Source organism: Phacochoerus africanus, chromosome 10 (genome assembly GCF_016906955.1).
Source record: "Phacochoerus africanus isolate WHEZ1 chromosome 10, ROS_Pafr_v1, whole genome shotgun sequence".
NCBI classification, from domain to species: domain Eukaryota; kingdom Metazoa; phylum Chordata; class Mammalia; order Artiodactyla; family Suidae; genus Phacochoerus; species Phacochoerus africanus.
The window spans coordinates 20074442-20096630 of record NC_062553.1 but is presented as its reverse complement, the minus strand read 5'-3'; the positions used below and the strand labels follow the sequence as shown (position 1 = coordinate 20096630).

The window sequence follows — 22189 nt, the reverse complement described above, 5'->3', positions numbered from 1 at the left end:
GAATGTCCTAGACCTAGAGAACTGCCAGTGCAAAGGCCCTGAGGCAAGAGCGCGTTTGGTGAAATCAAGGAAAGCCGAGGAAGCCAGGGTGTCTGGAAAACAGCGGACCTGGGAAGAGGGCGGAAGAAAGGGGCAGGAGGTAGCCAGGCAGAAGGTCATGGAGGAGTGTGGATTTTACTCGGAGCAAAATGCGAAGTCAGTGGAGGTCTTTAAGAAACGGGGGGAGGAGTTCCCGTCGTGGAGCAGTGGTTAACGAATCCAACTAGGAACCATGAGGTTGCGGGTTCGGTCCCTGGCCTTGCTCAGTGGGTTAAGGATCCGGCGTTGCCGTGAGCTGTGGTGTAGGTTGCAGACGCGGCTCGGATCCCGCGTTGCTGTGGCTCTGGCGTAGGCCAGTGGCTACAGCTCCGATTCAACCCCTAGCCTGGGAACCTCCATATGCCGCAGGAGCGGCCCAAGAAATAGCAACAACAACAACAACAACAAAAGACAAAAAAAAAAAAAAAAAAACAGGGGGAGGAGTTCCCGTCGTGGCTCAGTGGTTAATGAATCCGACTAGGAACCATGAGGTTGTGGGTTCCATCCCTGGCCTTGCTCAGTGGGTTAAGGATCTGGCGTTGCATGAGCTGCGGTGTAAGCTGCAGACTTGGCTTGGATCTGGCGTTGCTGTGGCTGCAGCATAGGCCGGCAGCTACAACTCCGATTAGACCCCTGGGAACCTCCATGTGCAGTGGGTGCGGCCCTAAAAAGACAGAAAAAAAAAAAAAAAGAAACAAACAAAAAAACAAAAGCAAAGCTTCAGGTTGCCCTGGGCTCTGACACCAGCCCTCAAAGCCAAGTCTTTTCTCTGCTTGTCCTCGGTAAACCCATATCCAGTAAATGTGCCCAAACCTTTGCTCTCTCCACACGCTTGGCTGGTGTTCAAATCACATTCTGGAGTTCCGGTTGTGGCTCAGGGGTAATGAACCTGAATAGTATCCATGAGGACACAAGTTAGATCCGTGGCCTCATTCAGTGGGTTGAGGCTCCCACTTTGCTGCAAGTTGCCATGTAGGTCACAGATGTGGCTTGGATCCAGGGTTGCTGTGGCTGTGGTGTAGGCCGGCAGCTGTGGCTCCAATTCGACCCCCTAGCCCGGGAACTTCCATATGCCATGGATGTGGCCCTTAAAGTACAAACGAGCAAACAAACAACCCCATCACATTCCTGTAAGACTTGTGTTGGATCCTGAACCCACTGAATGAGGCCAGGGATCGAACCTGCAACCTCATGGTTCCTAGTCAGACCGTTTCTGCTGCACCACAACAGGAACTCCGTGTTCCTCTTTTCATCGACCGATCCCATTTCTGTCTGGACACACCCAAGGCCTAAGCTACTCAAAGGGGGTCTGTGGACCGGCAGGACCGTTAGGAGCGCAGGATGTCCGGACCCGCATCTACGGACCTATGGACTCGGACGCATGTTAACACCCTCCCCTGGGTGCCCCCTGCACAAGAGTTTGAGAAGCACTATCTAAAGTGGGACTTGGGGAGGGGGGTGTGGGCCTCTTTTCTATCATTTCTCCTCCCCTGTGAAGTCATCAGGCTGATGGCTTTGAACCCCACCACCCCCTGCCCCCGCTTGCCTCCCAAATGTGAATCTCCAGCACAGACCTGAGCTCCCGATCTGGAGAGCTGACTGCTTACTATCCAACTTCAAGTCTAAAGAGTATCTCAGAATGACCCTATGTGACCCTCACTCTTGCCTTCCTTCCCTGGAACCTGCCCCCCCGCCCCTTACCTCTCTCAGCACGGGCTCTTCCTTTCCTCCGGCTGCACCCCGGGGTGCTGGCTAATCAAACCAGCAGAGACTGCGGTGGGCACCAGGCCCCTGAGGTGCTCCTGCCTTCCCTCAGCCTTGCTCCTCCACCCTGGCCTCCAGCTCTTCCCTGAGAAGCTCTCTGCAAGATTTGCAGACCTCACGTTAGGTTGAGCCCTCCTTGCTTGGCATTTGGCAATCCCAGTTACAGCCCCCCTGCCAATAACTTTTGCAGACAGAAACTTTCTCCTGCTCATCTCTCCATCACCCACAGCTCACAGTACCTCACCCTGCCCCAGGGGTTACCTCAAGGTGGTTGAGAGATCTCAAGAATGACCACAGGGACGAGCCTAAGTTCCTCAGGCAGCTGTTTGACTGTGATGTGTGCTCCCACTGCAATGACTGATGATGTGCTCACTAAAGACAAGAGATTTTCATACTGAGTGTTACCTACTCAGTGCCCTAGGACACAGTAGTAGTTCTCACCCACACATGCTCCTGGATGCTGTCTTTTTTTTTTTTTTTTTTTGGTCTTTTTGCCATTTCTTGGGCCACTCCCGCGGCATATGGAGTTTCCCAGGCTAGGGGTTGAATCGGAGCTGTAGCTGCCAGCCTATGCCAGAGCCACAGCAACTCGGGATCCGAGCCGAGTCTGCAACCTACACCACAGCTCACGGCAACGCCGGATCGTTAACCCACTGAGCAAGGGCAGGGATCGAACCTGCAACCTCATGGTTCCTAGTCGGATTTGTTAACCACCGCGCCACGACAGGAACTCCTGGATGCTGTCTTTTGATGCTCAGATCCCATCCCTTCTGGGCTCTAGATGGTGATGATTTCAGTAGGCGCCCTTTAGTATGTACACATGCATGTACATTTGCATTTATTTCTGCCTCTCCCCCGTACAGAACCCCATGAAGCAGGATTTTATTAGTCTTTGCAATTCCTGGCTGAAGTCGAGTTAAATTATTAACTCGGCAAAGTTATTAATACTCAGCAAAGGGCAGAGGCCAGGAATCTTACCAAATACTAATGGAAGGTCCCTCCGTAAGCAAAGACATGAGGTGCAGAGAACAGCTCCCTAACAGCCATGGTTGGACACTATAAACTGGGCCCTGGGAACCTGTTAAATTTATACTAAACCACATGGAGTTCCCACTGTGGCACAGTGGGTTAAGGATTCAGTACGGCCACAGCTGTGGTGGAGGTGACAGCTGCGGCTCAGATTTGATCCCAGGCCTGGGAACTCCCCTAGGCCTTGGATGCAGCCAGGGGAAAATGAAAACAAAAACAAAAAACAGGTAACAATCCATTCCGAGTGCTCCCACAGTCCCATTACCCCAGGTGGCCAGCCTGGACTGTGCATATCCAGGGTTACTAACCAGCTCCTCGCCCTCCATCAGGCCACCCACTCCTCTTGCAACACCAGCACCAGAAAGAACTGCATACACACCCAGACTTCATACTTACCTTTGACATTTTTTTCACAGAGTTCCACATTTTAAAGTGCCACTTTCCCAAAGCAAAACATTCTATAAGTCCAACAGTTATAAAGCAACCTATTTGTGTCCGGCATGAATGTTTCTTGTTAAGAGTTAAAACCTTTCCCCCTTCCTGTTTAGAGAATATTTACCTGCCTTTTCTATAAACCAAGATGAGTCACGATTTCTTACATGCGTGCGCAACACGTTAAACTAAACTACTTACTCAACACCCGTGTGCCAGGCACACAAATGACCGTATCCTTAACACATAGAACCGTGTGTAACTGTCCTGCCTCATAGGTCCTACAGGGGCTGTGGTCCACAGTTCTCTCCCAGCTTTACGCTTTGGGGTCTAACTGGTAGGTCAAGATGAATCACCTCATTTGTGCTTTACATATACCAACATAATCTGCTGCCCTCACTGTCGTCTGGTGTTAAACTGGGGGTGGGGCTGCTAGTGCATCTTCCTCTGTTTGTCTGAGGAGGGGACTTGCTTCTGTGATCACTCACCACTAGAACTCGATGTGGCTTGCCCTCTGCATCTTTTTAACTGGCAACCATCCAGGGGTTCAAGGACAAAAGGTACATACACATGCATACACTTAATGGATCTTTCAATAGATTGCTTAGAAAGTGATCATGTCCTATTTACAGCAAGGGATATGGACATTTTATTTCCTTCTAAACTCTAAATCAAGAAACCATTACTAATCTTATCCATTAAAAGCTTCACCATCCAAATTCCAACTAAATGGTTTTATATTTATTTAACAACCACTATTTTTAGAGGAAGATGTCTTTAGCAAATCCCGGTTACTCTTTTCTTATACTTTTTCTTCTGGGGGAGGTCAGACAAACGAACTTGCTCTGAAACTACTTCCCCCCTTGACTTCCTGTTTCCTATTAAAACGTGTTTTCTCGCCAATGAGGAGCCCCCCGTCAGAAAGCATAAACCATATTCCACATTCCTTTATACATCTGACCAGATGACCACCTTCTACTGGAAAAGCAAGCTGTCATTCAACAAGGCTCTCCGCTTGTGTGGCGATTAGCTCGAAATGGTCCTGAATTGGGAGCTGTCCGTTGAGAGGCAGTGCTCATTTCCCTCATATGCAAGGACGAACCCACTCCCCAGAGAACCTTTCTCTTTTTAAAGCACTACGTCATTTAAAACATTTACAAAAAATCAGCACAGCTATCACTGGGATGTGATGTAGGTGAGATAGCAAGGTACGACTGTAAATACACAAACTGTAACATGGAATTTAATTTTATCTTTATGAAGTATTCTGAAATCAAAGACGATAATACATGCATCAGGCACATCCAACAGAAGACTTTTACAATGGTTTACATTTCCTTTTTATTTATTTCTTGAAACTGCTCGTATTGCAGGTTTCTCATGGATGAAATATGGAACTGAGCAGATTCTTTTTTCTACAAAATTATGGTATAAACTTGCTCAATTTTCTATCTTATTGCTAATAAACCTTACAGGCGCACAGTTTGTAAAATAAACCCCTTAAGGACTGAATGCGTAGAGCATGCTGCAAGGTACAAGAAATAAGCTAAAAATGAGCATATAAACCTACATCTGGACCAACACAGTACTGAATGCTGGCAAACATTTATCACGACACAGGGAAAAATTAATAAAAGGAGATACAGTTCAGTCCTGAAAGGGTTAAATAGAAACCCTAATATATTATTGTTTCTAATCATCCATCCCACATTACAGTGCTTGAAAACAAAGTCAAAAAAGTCTGGCACAGAAAATTACACACATTTGTTCAGTACTCATCAAAAACACAGCTGCTTTTGAAATCAAAAGTAAGTAATTTGGTTAATAATTGAATGACATTTTTGTTTCAAAAAGGAACCACCACCACCACCCCCCGCCCCCCACCCCTCCAGGGTGGATTATCGGATTAAACATGACTGGTTAGTTTAGTTCTTAAAAACTGTGTTGGAAATTTCCTGTGAGGGCACAGATGGTACTAGTTTCATTAAAAACAACAAAAAGACCCTAACCAGTTTATAACTGCAAACAAGTCTGTGCAGTAAGAGTGACAAATATTTCACTAATTAATACATATATGAGGATGCCTTTAGTTGCCACAGTTTAAGAAAAGTCAGCAGCAGGTTAAATATTCTACTAGTGTTCAACTCTGAAACCATTCAAAATAAAAAGGGCATTTTGCGTTTAAAGCTTTTAGCTTGCCTTCCCAATCTATGTGATCAATTCGATGGAACTAATAAAAACATACTGGACAACAGACTCGGCTTCTATGTGCATTTGTAGAAACTGCATAGAAATCATGAGCCTCTATAGGATACACTTCTAAAACAGAACTTTAAAAAACAAAAAACTACTATACTTTAACTGAAGTGGTTACCGTTCTGAATCTTTATGAGGGTAAATGGCCAGCATCTCTAATAATGCCACCTTTTGGGGGAGGGGCTACATTCTACTATAACCAGAGGACAAGGATCCTGTAATTACACAGAAAACCATTCACAAACTTTTTTTTAAGCAGCTGACAAAAGAACTACTGATAAACAATAAGCCACAACAGACAAATCATTTCAATCTTTAGTTTGTGGTATAAAGAATGGCATAAAATAGTGGGGGGAAATGCCTGTATAAGTACATTCTTAGACTTTTCAAAAAAAAAAAAAAAGAAAAGGGTTTACAGTCTAATATTTCAATTATCTTATTGAAATAAACAAAGAACCAAAATTAGATACAATTAAACAGTAAAAAAAAAAAAAAAAGCCAAGGTTCATTTTAATAAAGCCATATACTCGAAAAGTTATTTTGAGTTGCAATGCTGGGTAAGGAATAGCTTGTTTTTCAAAAGCATCTCATCCATTATCAGTTAATTTAATATAATTTCATAACTAAATACCAAACTTGGGAAGTGGAGGAAGCTTGTGGCCCATTCAAAGTAAAGCACTGAAAACATCTCTGCCCTCTCTTTTTAGCACTGTGTAAAGACTACGTCTAGACTCAAAAGAGGAAAGAATAAATACTACTCAGAAATAAGCAAATTTGCAAGAAAAAGCCAGTAAACAGTTAAAACAAAGGAAGATAAGGCCACAATGAATTCTGCCCTTGGTCACTGAAACAGATTTAAAGTGTGAGGCAGGATTAGCTTACAAGACAAGCCAGTGACTGGAGCAGACTTGAAGAGAGAAAGGCTGTATATAGTATAACGCAGCCTGTGAGTAATTAAAAAGGCTTGCAGGAAAGAGAAAACCACAACGTGTTTTACAAATGACTTTCCCCTTGAAAACTGAGGAAAACGCGATGCGATTTAAAGATGTTAGGAATTGTATTTACAATGGCATAGTCGGAGGAAAACAACAAGTGATGAAGATATCAAAGCTGGGGGGATAAAAAAGCTACTAACAATGATGGTTTTAAAAGTCTACCAATGAAAACTTTTCAAAATAGCCCAAGACACCAGAAAGACAATTTCTGTATGGAAACGCTGTAGGAAGTTACAGTTTTGCATTCTTAAGGTACTTGTGGCTCCTTTTTATGGGACAGTAAAAGCTTACCACAATCTAGAGGTAGTTTTTACTCTAGGAAAGATGATTGTTATGACCAGACCACGTCCTGTAGCATCACACACACAGTGCCTGGACCACATGCGGCTCAATGGGAGCTGCAGTTTCTAAGAACCGAACAAAGACATGACCAAAGTGCAGGAACTGAAGCGGTGTAAAACCAGTGAGCCCAGCACGCACTGCCAGCACACAACCCTAAATGGAATCAACTCTTAACTAAATGGAGGAGAAATTCTCTCTGAGTAGGAGACATCTGTGAAGACACTCAGTACTGGGGAAGGAAGAGAAGATTTAAAAAAAAAAAAAAAAAAAAAAGGCCGGGAGAGAAATGGAAAGATAAATTACGTTTGCATATTTATAACCTTACAACTAACTGTTCCTAAAGTACTGTCTTTCAGCTCTTTTAGTTGGTCACCTAGTAAAAAGCATCTTGTTTTAAGGTTACAATGGTTTGGCCTAGGCTACAAAAAAAAGAAAGAAAGTAAATAGAAACATGCTTTTGCTGAGATTTTCCTCATTGTACAATAAGGGCACCATCTACCAACTGGGCACCATCCACCAATAGGTAGCAAATATTTCTCATGATATTTTCTTGTCACATGTCAACAACGGAGAACACCCTGCTAAATGAAGTCATGGGAAACATTCCAAGTTCAAAATAAAATGTTTAACTTACACATAATACAAGCTATGTACAAGATTCGGGGGTGGGGGTGGTGATGGTGGGGACCTGAACAAATCCTGGAATGCACGGACAGATTTCTGCACCGAAATGGGAGGAACATTGCAAACCCACCATGTTCCATGCCATTAACTCCTTAGCAACGAAACGGCCCCACAGGATTCCAGGTACAGAGTAGAATCTCTTGGATTACCACTATAAATACATTGTTTAAAAAAAGGAACACACAGAAATAACTATCAACTGGTGTCTGAGAAGAGAGGCTAAGTTAACATACGTTGCATGTATTGCAGGCAAGGCAGAGGCATTTTTTTTTTTTAAAGCTTTTGCACAGACTTCATATAATCTTAAAAAAAATACGCAGACCTTTACAAGATTTGACTTGCTGAAATCAAAACAATTTCGACTCATTAAAAGTCACAAGACTTCAGCTTTAAAAAAAATAATAAAATAAAAAGAACAGTTCCAGCCTTAGACCAAAAAGACCTGGAAGAGTATGGTGGTGGTTAGATTAAACAAGCATGGCCAGGCCTGGAACCTGAATGGACTTGGGAGCAAAAGCTCAAAGGGGGTGGGGAGGAGAACCACCTATTTGGTAACAAAGGTGTACTATATACTGTGATATAAAAAAGGTATGGTGAAAATGTACCTTTTGCTAAAGCTTATACAAGTTCCTTGGTCCATAAAAACTATGTTAGATTTTTGTCTTCTAGTTTGATTAGGTTTTACTCCAGCCACATGTCTATTTCTTGCCCATTTAAACAAAACCAAGCAAAAACCAACCAAACAAAAATAACAGCTAAAAAAATCAATTTCCGAAAGTTTTTTCATTTTGATGTGTTTTTTTGTTTTGTTTGACTGTGGCTTCTGCACTTCATATCAGCACTTGCAGGTAATGGGGTTTTTGAATCGTATCACCTGGTATGAAAAGTTTTCCCAAGAAACCACAAAAGATTGTTCATTTTTTTTTCCTTTCTTTTTTTTTGTCAACATTTTGCCGCACTCGAGTCAGTGTGAGTCCTAGCAAAAAGACGGTAGTTAGGACACGACTGTTGCTGTCGATGATGTGACACTGGTTGAATTTGTGCTGACATTTGTGTAACTTCCCTCGCTGTTTGTGTTCGATTCATTAGGGGGCACTTGGCTTGAATTGGCTCGAAGGATTGCTCCCGCCGCACTGCAATGTGGCCGTGGCCCTGGTTCTGGCGTGTAGGTAAAGGTAAGGCTGGTGGAATAAATTATTCCATCATTACGGACCAAAGTTACTGGAACCTGGACTGGCTGCCGGACCCATCTCCAACCTTCTCGGAATGCAGAAATGTCTGGGACAACACAGAGCATACTCTCTCCACATCTGAGGAAGAAACAGAAATCCCTTAAGGGCCAGGCAAATTTTAGAAATAAAACTTAAAACAGGGATGCTCACTATAGGACAATCAGTATCAGCAAAGAGTCTCATGTACCCACCCCCGACAGAAATTCTGCATGATGTAAAAAGCTGTATCAAGTACCTGTACATAGTTTCAGCTTCTACATCCCCAAACCACACTCGTAAATTTGGAGTGAAATTCTGTCCTGTAAGTTCAAGCATTGCCACGTCTCCACCGCCATTTAACTGCAATTCATAGAAAATTAGAACAACATTGAGAAAATTTTCCATTTTTCATTAAGGTACACAAATGAGTTTCTCATTCGACAGTCATGTGCCCCCCCCCCAAAAAAAGATAATTAAAATGCTTCTTTTGAACGACATATTATAAAGACAAACTAAAAATATCTCAATGCACATGTTAATTTAAACTTGAATTGTCTTCCATAAAATTATGCTCTTCTTATTTTCATTTGTCTTTAATCAACAAATGATGTGTAATAAAATCTCCAAATCTAGTGATTTGGAGAAAAATCAAATTTATTGCAAAATAAAAGTATGCCACATCATAGCTGAGAACAGCTGCAAAGAGCAAAAAGTCAACTTCTAAGTGGTCTCACCTGAAGACTTTCTACGACAGGCACAGGTGTGACTGGGGCAAGGACAGGGCCCATCCCCTCGTAAAATGTATACTCTGCCTTATCCGTACTAATGATTGTCCAGGAAGCTCCATCATTTATCATCTCTTTATTTGGTTCTTTTGGGCATGGAGTGGCCTTATGAAAAAAGAGTGTTTAGAAGTTGAGTTTTATATATGTTACAATAAAAGACAATTTTAACAAAGTAACAGTCATAGACTGGCACTAACATGAAGAGAATTCAGTACAAATTTATAAACTTCCTAAGCACAATGCTTTGCCACTCCCCACCCAGAGTATTAATACAAAAACCTCACACATAGCAATTTTTATTGGAATACAAAATACTTCAGTGATATACTAAAAATAGTAGTACTTTTCAGAATAACCATTTAAGAGTACACTAGTACCTGTATAATTTCTTTAATAAAAGATCAGTAATTGTGTTTAAAACTCTTTGGGGATCTCTCAGAATGAGAGAGTGAGAACAGGAGCCCCTTGCTGCGTACACAACAGCCAGAAATTTACTGCTTTCAGTAGAAAGGCACCAAGATGTGAACTGACAATCCCCTACCCCTACCCTGACTACACCTAGTGGCAGACATCAGTGCTGGGCTGAGGAGACGGGCAGTGTGTGGCTATCTCCACGGAAAAAGTCTCCAGATGTTCACAAATGAGTAAAACTATTCTACTCAATCATCTGTTCATGTTATAAATGTCCCATGAAAGCCTTCTAAGTAAACAGAGTTAGTAAATACAGTGAAAAGTTAGCTTCTGAAATGTGTCGTCATTACCATCTTAGGAGACCCCCGTGAATCTGTGATCATCATGAACCCTCCCCCACAACATACGTGCATCCATACACAATGTTGTCCGCACAGAATTTAGGGCTTTCACTAAACACCCCAAATCTACTTTTGGATAATCTGAGGGGCTTTTGTGTTTCCCCAGAACTAGATAGTTGTTAACTGTTTCTCTGAGAACATTTTCCCTTGAGGTGGGATGACTGCCATGTCTGAGGAACACGTGGGCTAAGGACTGTTGAACTTGAGGTAAACATCTGAACCCAGCTTCTGCATTAGGATACAATTAACACTAAACGAGGAGTTCTCTTGTGGTGCAGCAGGTTAAGGATCCGACATTGTCACTGCAGCTGTTTGGGTCACTGCTGTGATGTGGGTCTCATCCCTGGCCCGGGAATTTCCACATACCACCAACATGGCCAAAAAAACAAAAACAAAAACATTAAACGAGCGTTTCATGTTTCTGTGTACACTGCTAACCTAATAGTTTGCACAGTTTAGATTTCACCAGTCATTTAAAAGCATACCTGAAACTGGATTATTCTTTCTTGAGAAAGGCACAAGTACATTCTTTCTGTATCTTTAAGGTAAAATGCACATTTATGGAGCTGTGACACAGGATCATCTGCATCCAATAATGCGGTCTGCTTATCAACCTTCCTGATTATCTATAATTTAACAATTAAGAAAGAAAAGTCATCACATATGGAGAGTTTTCATTTTGTACACTGTCAAAAAGTTCACAAAAAGAATGTATTATATAGTAGTATATCACAATTATCTGTCAAGAACCTACATACACAAAAGCATCTCTAAACAATAAACCAAGAAGAAAGGTTTAAAAAAAAAAAATAGGAGTTCCCACTTACGTGCAGTGGGTTAAGAATCTCACTGCAGTGGCTCAGGTGGTTGAGGAGGTGTAGGTTTGATCCCCTGCCTGGCGCAGTGGGTTAAGGATCTGGTGCTGCTGCAGCTATGATATAGATCATTGCTAGGCTCTGAGTCAACCCCTGGCTGGGAACTTCCATATGCTGTGGGTGTGACCATAAAAATTAATTGACTAATTAATTAAAATAAATAAATATAAATACCTTTGGATACCAGTCATGTTAAGAATGTAAGAAGTGGAGTTCCCGTTGTGGTGCAGTGGTTAATGAATCCGACTAGGAACCATGTGGTGTAGGTTGCGGACGTGGCTCAGATCCCGAGTTGCTGTGGCTCTGGCCTAGGCCGGAGGCTACAGCTCCGATTTGACCCCTGGCCTGGGAACCTCCATGTGCCGGGAGAGCGGCCCAAGAAATGGCAAAAAGACAAAAAAAAAAAGAAAAAAAAAGAATGTAAGAAGTCCCCATTGTGGCTCCGCAGGGTACAAACCCAACTCCATGTGGATATGGGTTCAATTCCTGGCCACACTCAGTGGGTTAGGAACCTGGTGTTGCCGTGAGCTGTGGTGTAGATCACACTACATTGTGGTGTAGACCAGCTGCTACAGCTCCGATGTGACCCCCCTAGCCCAGGAATTTCCATATGCCACATGTGGCCATGAAAAGCAAAGAAAGAAAAAAAAAAAAAAAAGAATGTGGAAACGTTACCTTCTTCCATGAATTCCTAAAACAAGAGGGCAGGCAGGCACCTGTTTTCTAGATTAGTGCTTTTCAACTTTAACGTTGATACAAATCATACATCTATTCTGCTCCCAGAGATTACATGTGGGGGCCTGATATCTGCACTTCTAGTAAATTCCCAGCTGATGTTACTCCTACTAGACTTATGAATCCTATTTTTAGTAGTAAGTTGAGGTGACTCTTTCAATAATATATGACAAATATTCCAACAGTAAAGGGAAATTGATCTCTAAAGGCCACTATGGGTGTGCTAGTCGGTACAGTTCGTTATCATACTTACATGTTTAAAAGACAACAACCTAAAATAGGTATGACTTTGCAGATTAGTTAACAGGCTCAGGTCAGGTTAAGTTCCTCAAAATCACCTGGTTAATAGCTGAAGGACCAGAATATGATTCCAAGGCTGGGCTGCCTGCCCAGCCTCAACTCTTTCCATTACACACTCTAACTTTATAATCCAACTAGTCTCAGTTATCTGAAAGGCAATCCTATCAAACCTTAGATGTTACTTACCACATGGAAGGTAACCATTAAGTGCTGCTGACTGTGAAGATCACCCCCAACAGCACATAACCGTGTCCGAACTACGTCTCACCTAAAATCAGAGACTGACTGCAAGTCCTGCCCTGCCGCTCAGCATCCCCTTACAGCAAAACTCCTCTTCCTCACCCTCCCATCTCCTGAGATCTCTCTAGCCTTCTGTCTTAAGTTTCCACTACAATTATTCTCGATGAGGCCACTAAGGACTTCAAGACAGACGAATCCCATGGGCACGTCTCTGTCCTCGTTCGTTCGTCAGCTTTCTCTGCAGCATGTGCCCCACACACTCCTGCTGCAGGGAGACCCGGCTCTAACTGGCCTTCTGTGCTCCTGACCAAAGCCCCGGGGCTCTTCTCCTCGTTCCTATGCTATACTGTATACCAGTTAGAGGTTGGCAACTCCTAAATTTACATCTCCAGCGCTTTCTCAGGCTCCCAACTCGTGTATTTAACTACCTATTCAACAGTTCCACCTGAAATGTCTATCAATGCATCTCAATCTTAATCAGAAACAGAACTTTTTATTTCTTCCTAAACATGATCCTCCCTCGACTCACGGCTCAATAAATGATTCCACGTTCACTCAATCCTAAAAATCGTGCCATTATCCTTGACTCCCTGCTTTCTCTTACAAAAGAGAATCTGTCAACAGATTCTGTTAGGTCTACCGTCAAACAAATCAGTCAGCTCTCACGACCTCACCAGGACACTCCTGGTCTAACAGGCCATCCTCAACTCCACCTGAATCACGACAAAGGCCCCAGCGCCTCTCTCTCTGCTCCCATCACTATACCCCGACGCTCTCTCGTCCACGGAGCAGCCAGACTTACTCTTCCAAACATAAACCAGCCATCATTCCCTATTTAAAACCCTCCAGGGGCCTCCTACTGTCCACAGATGAGAAAGTCCTCGCCTAGAGAGAGAGGGGATGGACAGGCGCTGCCTGTGGCTAAGCTCGCAGCATCATTTTGCTGGGACTTGCCCCCGCCTCTCCCCTGCTCCACCTATAATGGATTCCTCGCTAGTCCTCACACATTCCCGCTCTAAGTTCTTTCTGCCTGAAATGCTCCTCAGCCCGTTTCTGCCTTCCTAACTTCATTCCGGTTTCCGTTTAAAAGCTCCACTTCAAAAAGACTTCTTTGACTATTCCAATTCCCTATCCCTTTATCCTGTTTTAATTTGTCTTAACACTTATATGAACCTTTTAATACATGATATGGGTATTTCTTTAGCTGATTTTTGCCTCTCTGAAAGGTAAGCTCCAAGAGGAAAGGGGTCTACCTTGCCCACCAGTGTATCTCCTGCTTCTCCACAGTGCCCGGCACATGGAAGGTGTGGGACTCTCTGTGGAAAGCATGTATGTGTGCAGAGCTGTAATACTTTGCTCCACAATGAATATCCTCAATAGGTACTATTCACAGAATTTTGTGAGGATTAAATAAATCAACACATGTGAAAGTCCAAAGTGCTGTTAATATTATACAATATTATGACTGGTTTTTTATTATCTGATTCACACCTGACTTACATTCAAAGATCATTTTTCTTCAGCTCAGCCACAACTATTAAAAATCCCAATCTTTAGAAGTCAACATTCTTCATATTTACCCATTTTTCAGCTCTGCAGTTTAACAGAGTATCTGTCATTCTACTTATACAACCACCAATTTTTGAATTTAAAGGGAGACAGTACACTTTTAGCAATTATTGCACCTAAGATATTCCGAGACTAATTAAACTCAAGCAAACTGTTTCTATTCAATGCTGGTCTTCAAGCTGTATTTAAATTTAAAGATATTTGGATTTTAGAGAAATAACTGAATTTTGAATGATGTAAGCTTAAAGCTCCCTACGCGTCTAGCACACTCACTATGACTTCACCACGTAAGAGTCGAGACTTGGCTGAGACACTGTTATTTGTGTGAGCCGCTGGTTCTCCACTATGTGGTAATAAGCATACTGAGCACACAGCCACATTTGGGCTCAAGTTTACTTCCCACAATAGTTCTCTGGACATAGACACTGCTGAATGACCTGGTTCTCACCAATAAACAAACAAAAGATGTCTTCTCCTATTTGGTATCAAAAACTTGTTGTGATCATTTCAAATCTGAGAAGCAAGGTAGAATGAATTTAACTTAAGCTACGTGTGCTGAATTCTACGTTCATAAAACATGAGGGTTATTCCACCCGGCTTTCTCCCTCCTTTATCCTGGCTTTGAAAATTATTGGTACACTATTTATCCTGAGGTAAACTGGACATAGCCTTTAAGGACAGAAAACATATCTTATTCACATTCCTAGCACTATACCTGCTAACTGCCCAGGCTGAATTCACATCACTGATTAGTTTATCTAATAGACGTCCCCAAACCTCTGGGATATCTGACAGCCTGGAGGACATGGGGATAAAGGACTAACTGGTGTTTCTTGGCCAGATCTGCATAGACTGTGCCTGTTTTTAAAGTACTCTAAAAAACAGGATTTTTCACTAGGACATTCACCCCATTGAAACTTGGTCTTGGAAGGATGGTGTTTTCCAAGCAAAGCTCTCCAATGAGGTTGCTAGCCTAGGAAATTAAATGCAACATTCAGCTATTAAGGCAGTGTTATCATTCTTAAAAGAATATGAAAACTGTGGAGGCAAAGGAGGGCAGGAAGTGGTGCAGACCACTAAAGCCTAGCTCTGACTCTGAGGAAACTAATTCTTCAGTCACACAACCTCAAAAAGAGGTATATATCAGTACACTGGTAATGATGGTACTGCAACTTTTTCAAAGACAGTCTCTGGGTCAGGTTTTTTTGGGGGTCTTTTTAGGGCTGCACCCAAGGCATATGGAGGTTCCCAGGCTAGAGGTTGAATCCAAGCTACACCACAGCCACAGCCTCGCCAGATCCGAGTCTGCAACCTACACCTCAGCTCATGGCAATGCCAGATGCTTAACCCACTGAGCAAGGCCAGGGATCAAACCTGCGTCCTCATGGATACTAGTCAGATTCGTTTCTGTTGAACCACAATGGAAACTCCTAGGTCAGTTCTTTCGTGTGTAACATTTTTACAATCAGAACCACATAGTTTTTTCAATGTAAAGGTATCTTTCAAGCAAGGCAGACTGGTACTTTACTTGAAACAAGTGAAAATACTATTTTAAGATTTCAGTGTGTCTTCTTAAACAATGGTCCATATATAAGCTATCCCTGATCAGAGGCATAAACCTCTGAATTGTCCTTCTGTAGAACAAGCATTTAATGCCAAAGCAAATAAATATTATCCTTGGAACAGAGTGACACGCAGTGAATGAGAAAAGAACCCGAGTAAACGTTGATCTGGTTTATGTCTTTCTTTCTAAATTTTGCACCTTTCTTTCCCTACGCTTTCCCCGTTTTATACTTTGTCCCAGTCTCAAGGTTTCATAAATATTACTCCACACATTTTGGCTTATTATGTTGAAATGTGAAATAAAATCACCTTACACAATCAACACATTAAAAATTTTAACAAAACAAAAATAAAATGATTCAATTTCTGAAATAATTATAGATCAACCCAACTCCTGCTAAAACTGTCCCAGAAAATATCAGCCAATGAAGTATTTCAGCAGAGAAAGCATACTCAGGAATAGTAAAACTAAATGCTCATCCACTCCTTCAACCCCTTACAACCTGACCATGAATCAAACACTCATCTTTAATGTAACTTAACTGTTCCATTTCAGAAAAGAAGGAATATGATAGAGGGTGTATAAGGGGCTTCTGTTTCACTTTGCTAAGAAAAGCAGTTTTTTAGTTTCAAAAAGCCCCAAACATCATTCTTATCTCCCAGAGTAAGATATCCAATTTTACTTAATTTTTAAAATCTATCTTCTTGTGGGAGAGTAATAAAAATTATGCTTATACTTGTAAAGAAATTTAAAATTTCTATGCTCCTGAAAACTTGGTCTTGTATTGGGATGCAGCAGGTACCACACACACATGGAAAAAAAAATATCTGCATTAGTTAAGAAACGAAATCATAATGTAATTTTATAGTGCCCACTATTGAAGATGTCCAGATACACAAACAAAAAAGAAAAAGGCTACCAAAAATGTATTAGAAATAGTCTAACGGGAAGTCATTACGGTCATACCAATCTCGGGAGTGCCATGCCAGTAACTGAACACACAAGTTTGACTGTTTGTCCATAATGGATGTATCCATCGCGGACTGTGAATTCTTCTCCTTCCGACTCATCATCATCCACTGCAGTGCAATGGAAACAGAGATCAGATTATCACCTTTTAATTCCTGAATCTACTTAGGAGAACAATTAAAACTTAATATATCTGTATGTATTGTTATCAAAAAGAATTTAAGAATTTCACACTTAAAAAAAAAAAATCAAACGCATATTGTTATACTTACAGAGATGAATGTAAAATGCTCCCCACTGCTGAGAACTGGCATGGAAATTACCTCCTTCTACATGCAAGTATCTGGTACTAACTGTCTGGGATCGAAGTCGATTAAACAGAGCCACCTTTGTTCCTGAGGCAATGCATACTGCAAAGAAAAAACAGCTTCTATTTATGTGATGGGGCGGGGGGACAGCAGCACAGAGCAAGAAGAGACTTGTACCTTGTAAGTTATGACTATTCTTTATTATAACAATAATTAATGGATTCTGCTAACAAAATTTTTAAACCTCCAAGAAAATACAGATGATACTCTTCCAAAAGCCAAGGCAACTCTTTATTAATAATGCCAAGCTAAAGATATGGAATGTCCAAGAAAATCCTTTTAAAAAGACAACTAAAAGTTCCTGTTGTGGCTCAGCAGATTAAGAACACGATATAGTATCCATGAGGATGCAGGTTCGATCCCTAACCTTGCTCAGTGGGTTAAGGATCTGGTTTTGCTGCAAGTTGCAGGGTAGGTCACAGGTATGGCTGGGATCCAGTGTTGCTGTGGCTGAGGTGTAGGCTGGCAGCTGCAGCTCTGATTTGACCCCTAGCCCGGGGACTTTCACATGCCATAGGTGCGGCCATAAAAAGAAAAATAAAAGAAAAAAAAAAAAGACACACAGTATGTTTAATGCAATGCTGTTCTTTAAAAGCAAGTTACTTTTAAAATAATTAAGTGTCCAAAAATAGGAAACTGACAAAATAAATAATATCAGTCACCTATTTAAATAATGTGTATCTCAAATGCAATCTCCCAGATATATCACTGAATGTAAAGCAGACTATAAAACACTCTTTATACCGTAGTTTCATTAGGTAATTACATACATTTTTATGTGATAGCATGTGTCTCCATGTTCTCACATCTAATTTTATGGAATATAATTCATAGAGAGGAGTCTAGAAGAATGTTCACCAAAGCTGATGGCAACAGCCTCTGGATACTGTGATTTTACAGATTTTGTTCCCTTCCAAATACCTTAAAGTCATTGCATGAAATTTCTTAAAAAAAAAACAACTACACTATGTTAAGCAGGAAAATGCTCTGAAAGTGAAATATGTTCTCTGTCATCAAGGAACTTAGTCAATAGAAATACAAAATTAAAAAGGTTAAATAAAATCCTACAACTTGAATTGGAGAAGCCTAAATACGTGACATTATATGCCTCCTGATGTAAGGAAGTACCACTATGAAGTAGGCTTTGCCTTCCAGAAACAACCAACAACAAAAAAGGGCCAAAGAACAATAACCTTAATCTCATTAACCTTCTAAATTACCTACTGACAAAGACTCCTTTTTTGACCAAACTTTAGACCTTCTTCTACCAGGTCTATCTTGGACCCTGTCATCAGCCTGCCTAGCTCAGTTATTGCAAGAATCCTACTAATCATCCTCCCAACCTTGACATCTAATTGAGTTCTTCCCCTCCACCTTTACATCCTTTCACCTAGCCCTGCTTTACACAAACTCTGGTAAGCTAACCTGTCAATAATCACTCTACCCCTGATGTCTCCTCGGAGTCATTTTCCATCCATTAACCCCCTCAATTCTGTACCTTGGCTGTAAATCCCCATTTGTCGTTGTATTTAGAGTTGAGCTGAGTTCTATACTGAAATCTCTTTTTCCTGTTGCAAGAGTAGTGAATAAAGTCTTCTTTTTACCACCTTTAACTAGTATCCAGCTATTTCTCTTTGACACTACCGATTTACAGAAAATACATTAAACTACAACGAGGAAATACAATTAGCAAAATCCAGTATGAGGCAATCTCTCATGATCATCTGATTCAGTATCCTGAATAAATAAATTACACAAGAGAGAGAAAAGGAGAGATGAAGAGAAAACCCACAGAAAAAAATACTCAAGTACATGTCAACACAATATGCAGTGTAGTATCAAGTGGATCTTATTTGAATTTTGATTCAAACCAAGGGCTAAAAAACGCCCCACATTTTAAGACAATTTTAAATTTAGGAATGACTCGGTATTTGATGATACTAAGACATTGTTTCTTTCTATAGGTGTTTTACGTGATCATGGTATTGTAATTATACTAGAAAACAAAAGACTCTATATTGCAGAGATACATAGAAATATTTACATCACAGATCTTCCCCACAGACTACATTTAAAACAACCAGGTAATAAATGCAAAAGTTAAGAATAAGAGAATTAGAAAAAAAAATCACCATTTTTCAGCCCTTAATAAAATAAGTCCATCATGAAGGACTACTAAAATCATTAGGTAACTGTTGCTGAGGAACTTAATAATTGATGGATTAAGCTAACAACGGCTCAATTTACTATACCAATCTTAACATAACAAGAAGTAGGATAACCAGATACTCCATAACTTATGATCTGATAGAAATGAACATATTCTAAAGCACAGCTAATTCTAAAATAAAGGTCGTTAGGGCTAATCAATAGTTGATGGGAAATATGAGAGGTGGGGATATATAATCAGCCAGATCCAGAATATGGAGACTCCGCAAGAAAAAATGACCCAGTTTCTCCAACAAATAAATAAAATGGAAAGGAAAGAAGGCTGGTGGGTAAGAAAGAAACTGCTACAGATTAAAATGTCTGAACCTTGTCTGGATCCAAGTTTGAACAAGTCAACTGTTAAAAACAACAAAAACGTAACTGTAAAAGATATTTCTCAGACAATGTGATAAATCTGCACATGGATGGGACATTAGATGGCATTAAAGAACTATCATCCATTTTTGTTGGCTATAATGGTGTTTAAAAAGAAAATTATTTGTTAAGGGTCACTACTGCAGAAATGGCTGGAAGCACAGGGCTTTGGGATTTACGTTTAAAATTCCAGCAGCTGGAGGAGGAACAGGTGCTGGTGGTGATAGAGGATAAGACAGGATTGGTAAAACCTGTTGAGTCCAGGTGGATGGTCACCAAGAATAAGTGAATATGACATTTTCAGATAAAGTGAGGACCACAACAATATTTGTAAAAAAATGGATTGGCCGCTTAAAAGCAATTTTTAATTTAAAAAAATACTTGAATTTGTCTTAATTCATGTTGGGAGTTGAGGACAAAAAAGAAAAGTCAGGTATACATACAGTCAGCATTTTTCAATGACTGCTTCTTTTTGGAAGGTTTGGAGATGACTTTTATCCGCTTGCTGAGAAACACACCGATGTCGTCACTATTGCCGTAGAACATCTTTACAGACAGCATGAAGTGCTTTCTCTTGTCTGAATCAGATATATACAATGTTTTGGCCGTGCAATAGTTCTGTGAAAGGAAAGGAAGTTTTTAATAGCACCAAAACCCTGTTAGTTATGGACTTACAATTCAGTAGGGCCATGGCTGGGCTGATTACACTTAAGGAAGTAATTCCACTGAACAGCTGATAAAACCAACTGTAAAAAGTACTCAAATTGATCTATGAAAACAAAGCAGAAATACTTCCTTATCAAGTCGACAAAATACTAACTTTGTGTTGTCTTCCTCTCCCAAAAAGATTTTTTAAAAATAGTTCTTTTCTTATTTTATACAGCTCTATATGTATTTCACAGAATAACCAATACCATACCAGTTAATTTTTTAAAATGCAATTTTACAATTAAAAAAAAAAACCCCATGACTGTCTTTCTGCAAATAAAAGATATAAAGAAGGCTGAATTCAATCAAATCACGTAAAATATTTTGCACTGATCCTTCTCAACACAGTGCATACAAGTTTTTCCCCAGATACAGCTGAACACTAGAGTCACCACCGGAGTCTGAAGAAAATAATGTCAAGACTAGTTGGATGATTATATTTTAAAGAACTATTTTTTTAAAATGGCTAACTTTGCCCAATGGGATAAATCATATTGTATTATCAAAAGAACTGAATTTAAAGGTACTAGAGAAAACAAATGCAGCAAGGTATTATGTCAGTTTCAGAAAACAAATTCTGGTAACTGAAAAGAGCATTTAAGAGTTATAGCACTTGCAAAACAAGAAAGATGTTTTAATATGCTACTATTTCAATTATATATGACAATTATAAAATCTTTCCAATTCCCCTGATCCCTGTGGATTAGGGAAGAGACTAAATTATTGATCTCCTTTTCCAAACTGGATAAATAATGCTCAAACACAGCTTAAGTATTTAAACATATGAATTACATTTAAAAAAAAAATCAATGCTCTACTTTAAAATTAGGCTGAACAAGTTTCTTTGATTACCTCTGCTGTGTATGCCTTTTAAAAAGTAGGGCAAATGCCACTCACTTAGAAAATAGCTAATGTGCTTTAGGTTTTTAATCTTTAAAATATTACTCACAATTTTAGTACCAGAACAAAAATCATGCCACAGCTTATTTCATTTCTCAACAGCAAAGTTACATAAGAAAATTTAGGTGCCATCTTGAATATTTTATAATCAATTAAGTGTTTATAAATTCAAAAGTGTGACAAAAGCTTTGAGAGGTTTTGTTCTGCACAAGGCAAAGTTAAAATAAAGCTAAACAAGAAGAAAAATTAAACCAACAACCTTCGCACTCATACCGCTCCTTCCACTTAAGCAAATCTCCGAGTGCTCAGGGATGTGAGCTGTGGGTCTGCCATACTTTAAACAGCACTGCAAGTCAAATAAAGCCTCAACTACAGAACTATTCTACATCAGACAAAGTCTAGGAAAACAGATGTTAATATACTAAAGCAGACAGTCTCAGGGAACAAAAGCAAAATGTGTGTGTAAATGAAGGCAACCACACTCTAATGGCAAAACCTAAAATGACGAGACCACGTCATTCGAGTGTTAACATTAAGGGATATAATCTATTAACAGAAAAGAAAAAAAAATAAAAAACAAAAAAAGGAGTTTCCGTCGTGGCGCAGTGGTTAACGAATCCAACTAGGAACCATGAGGTTGCGGGTTCAATCCCTGGCCTTGCTCAGTGGGTTGGGGATCTGGCGTTGCTGTGAGCTGTGGTGTAGGTTGAAGACGCAGCTCGGATCCCACGTTGCTGTGGCTCTGGCGTAGGGCTGGCGGCTACAGCTCCGACTAGACCCCTAGCCTGGGAACCTCCATATGCTGCAGAAATGGCCCTAGAAAAGGCAAAAAGGCAAAAAGCCAAACAAAACAAAAAACCAACTGAAATTAACATAAATGATAAGATAGACTGGCAAACAGGAAAGGAAAAAGGAGCAGAGAAGATTGGGTCATAACACCTACAGTCAAAGAGCTGTATTGTGTTTGGAAAAAGCAAAACATATATATAT

The 22189-nt window shown here is 40.6% G+C and overlaps 1 protein-coding gene across 3 annotated transcripts in view; it reads right to left on the bottom strand.

The window, feature by feature from the left end:
• Nucleotides 1-4540: 4540 nt before the first annotated feature.
• Nucleotides 4541-22189, bottom strand: part of RBPJ (recombination signal binding protein for immunoglobulin kappa J region) — a 102386-nt gene continuing 84737 nt past the window's right edge. For all 3 annotated transcript variants that reach the window (XM_047751679.1, XM_047751680.1, XM_047751681.1), the window contains 7 exons: nt 20035-20209; nt 16913-17050; nt 16638-16750; nt 10874-11014; nt 9526-9681; nt 9048-9151; nt 4541-8890 (listed from right to left, as the gene is read on the bottom strand). In XM_047751679.1, the coding sequence (XP_047607635.1) occupies nt 8575-8890; nt 9048-9151; nt 9526-9681; nt 10874-11014; nt 16638-16750; nt 16913-17050; nt 20035-20209 (1143 nt within the window). In that variant the 3' untranslated portion in view covers nt 4541-8574. The remainder of the gene's footprint in view (nt 8891-9047; nt 9152-9525; nt 9682-10873; nt 11015-16637; nt 16751-16912; nt 17051-20034; nt 20210-22189) is intronic.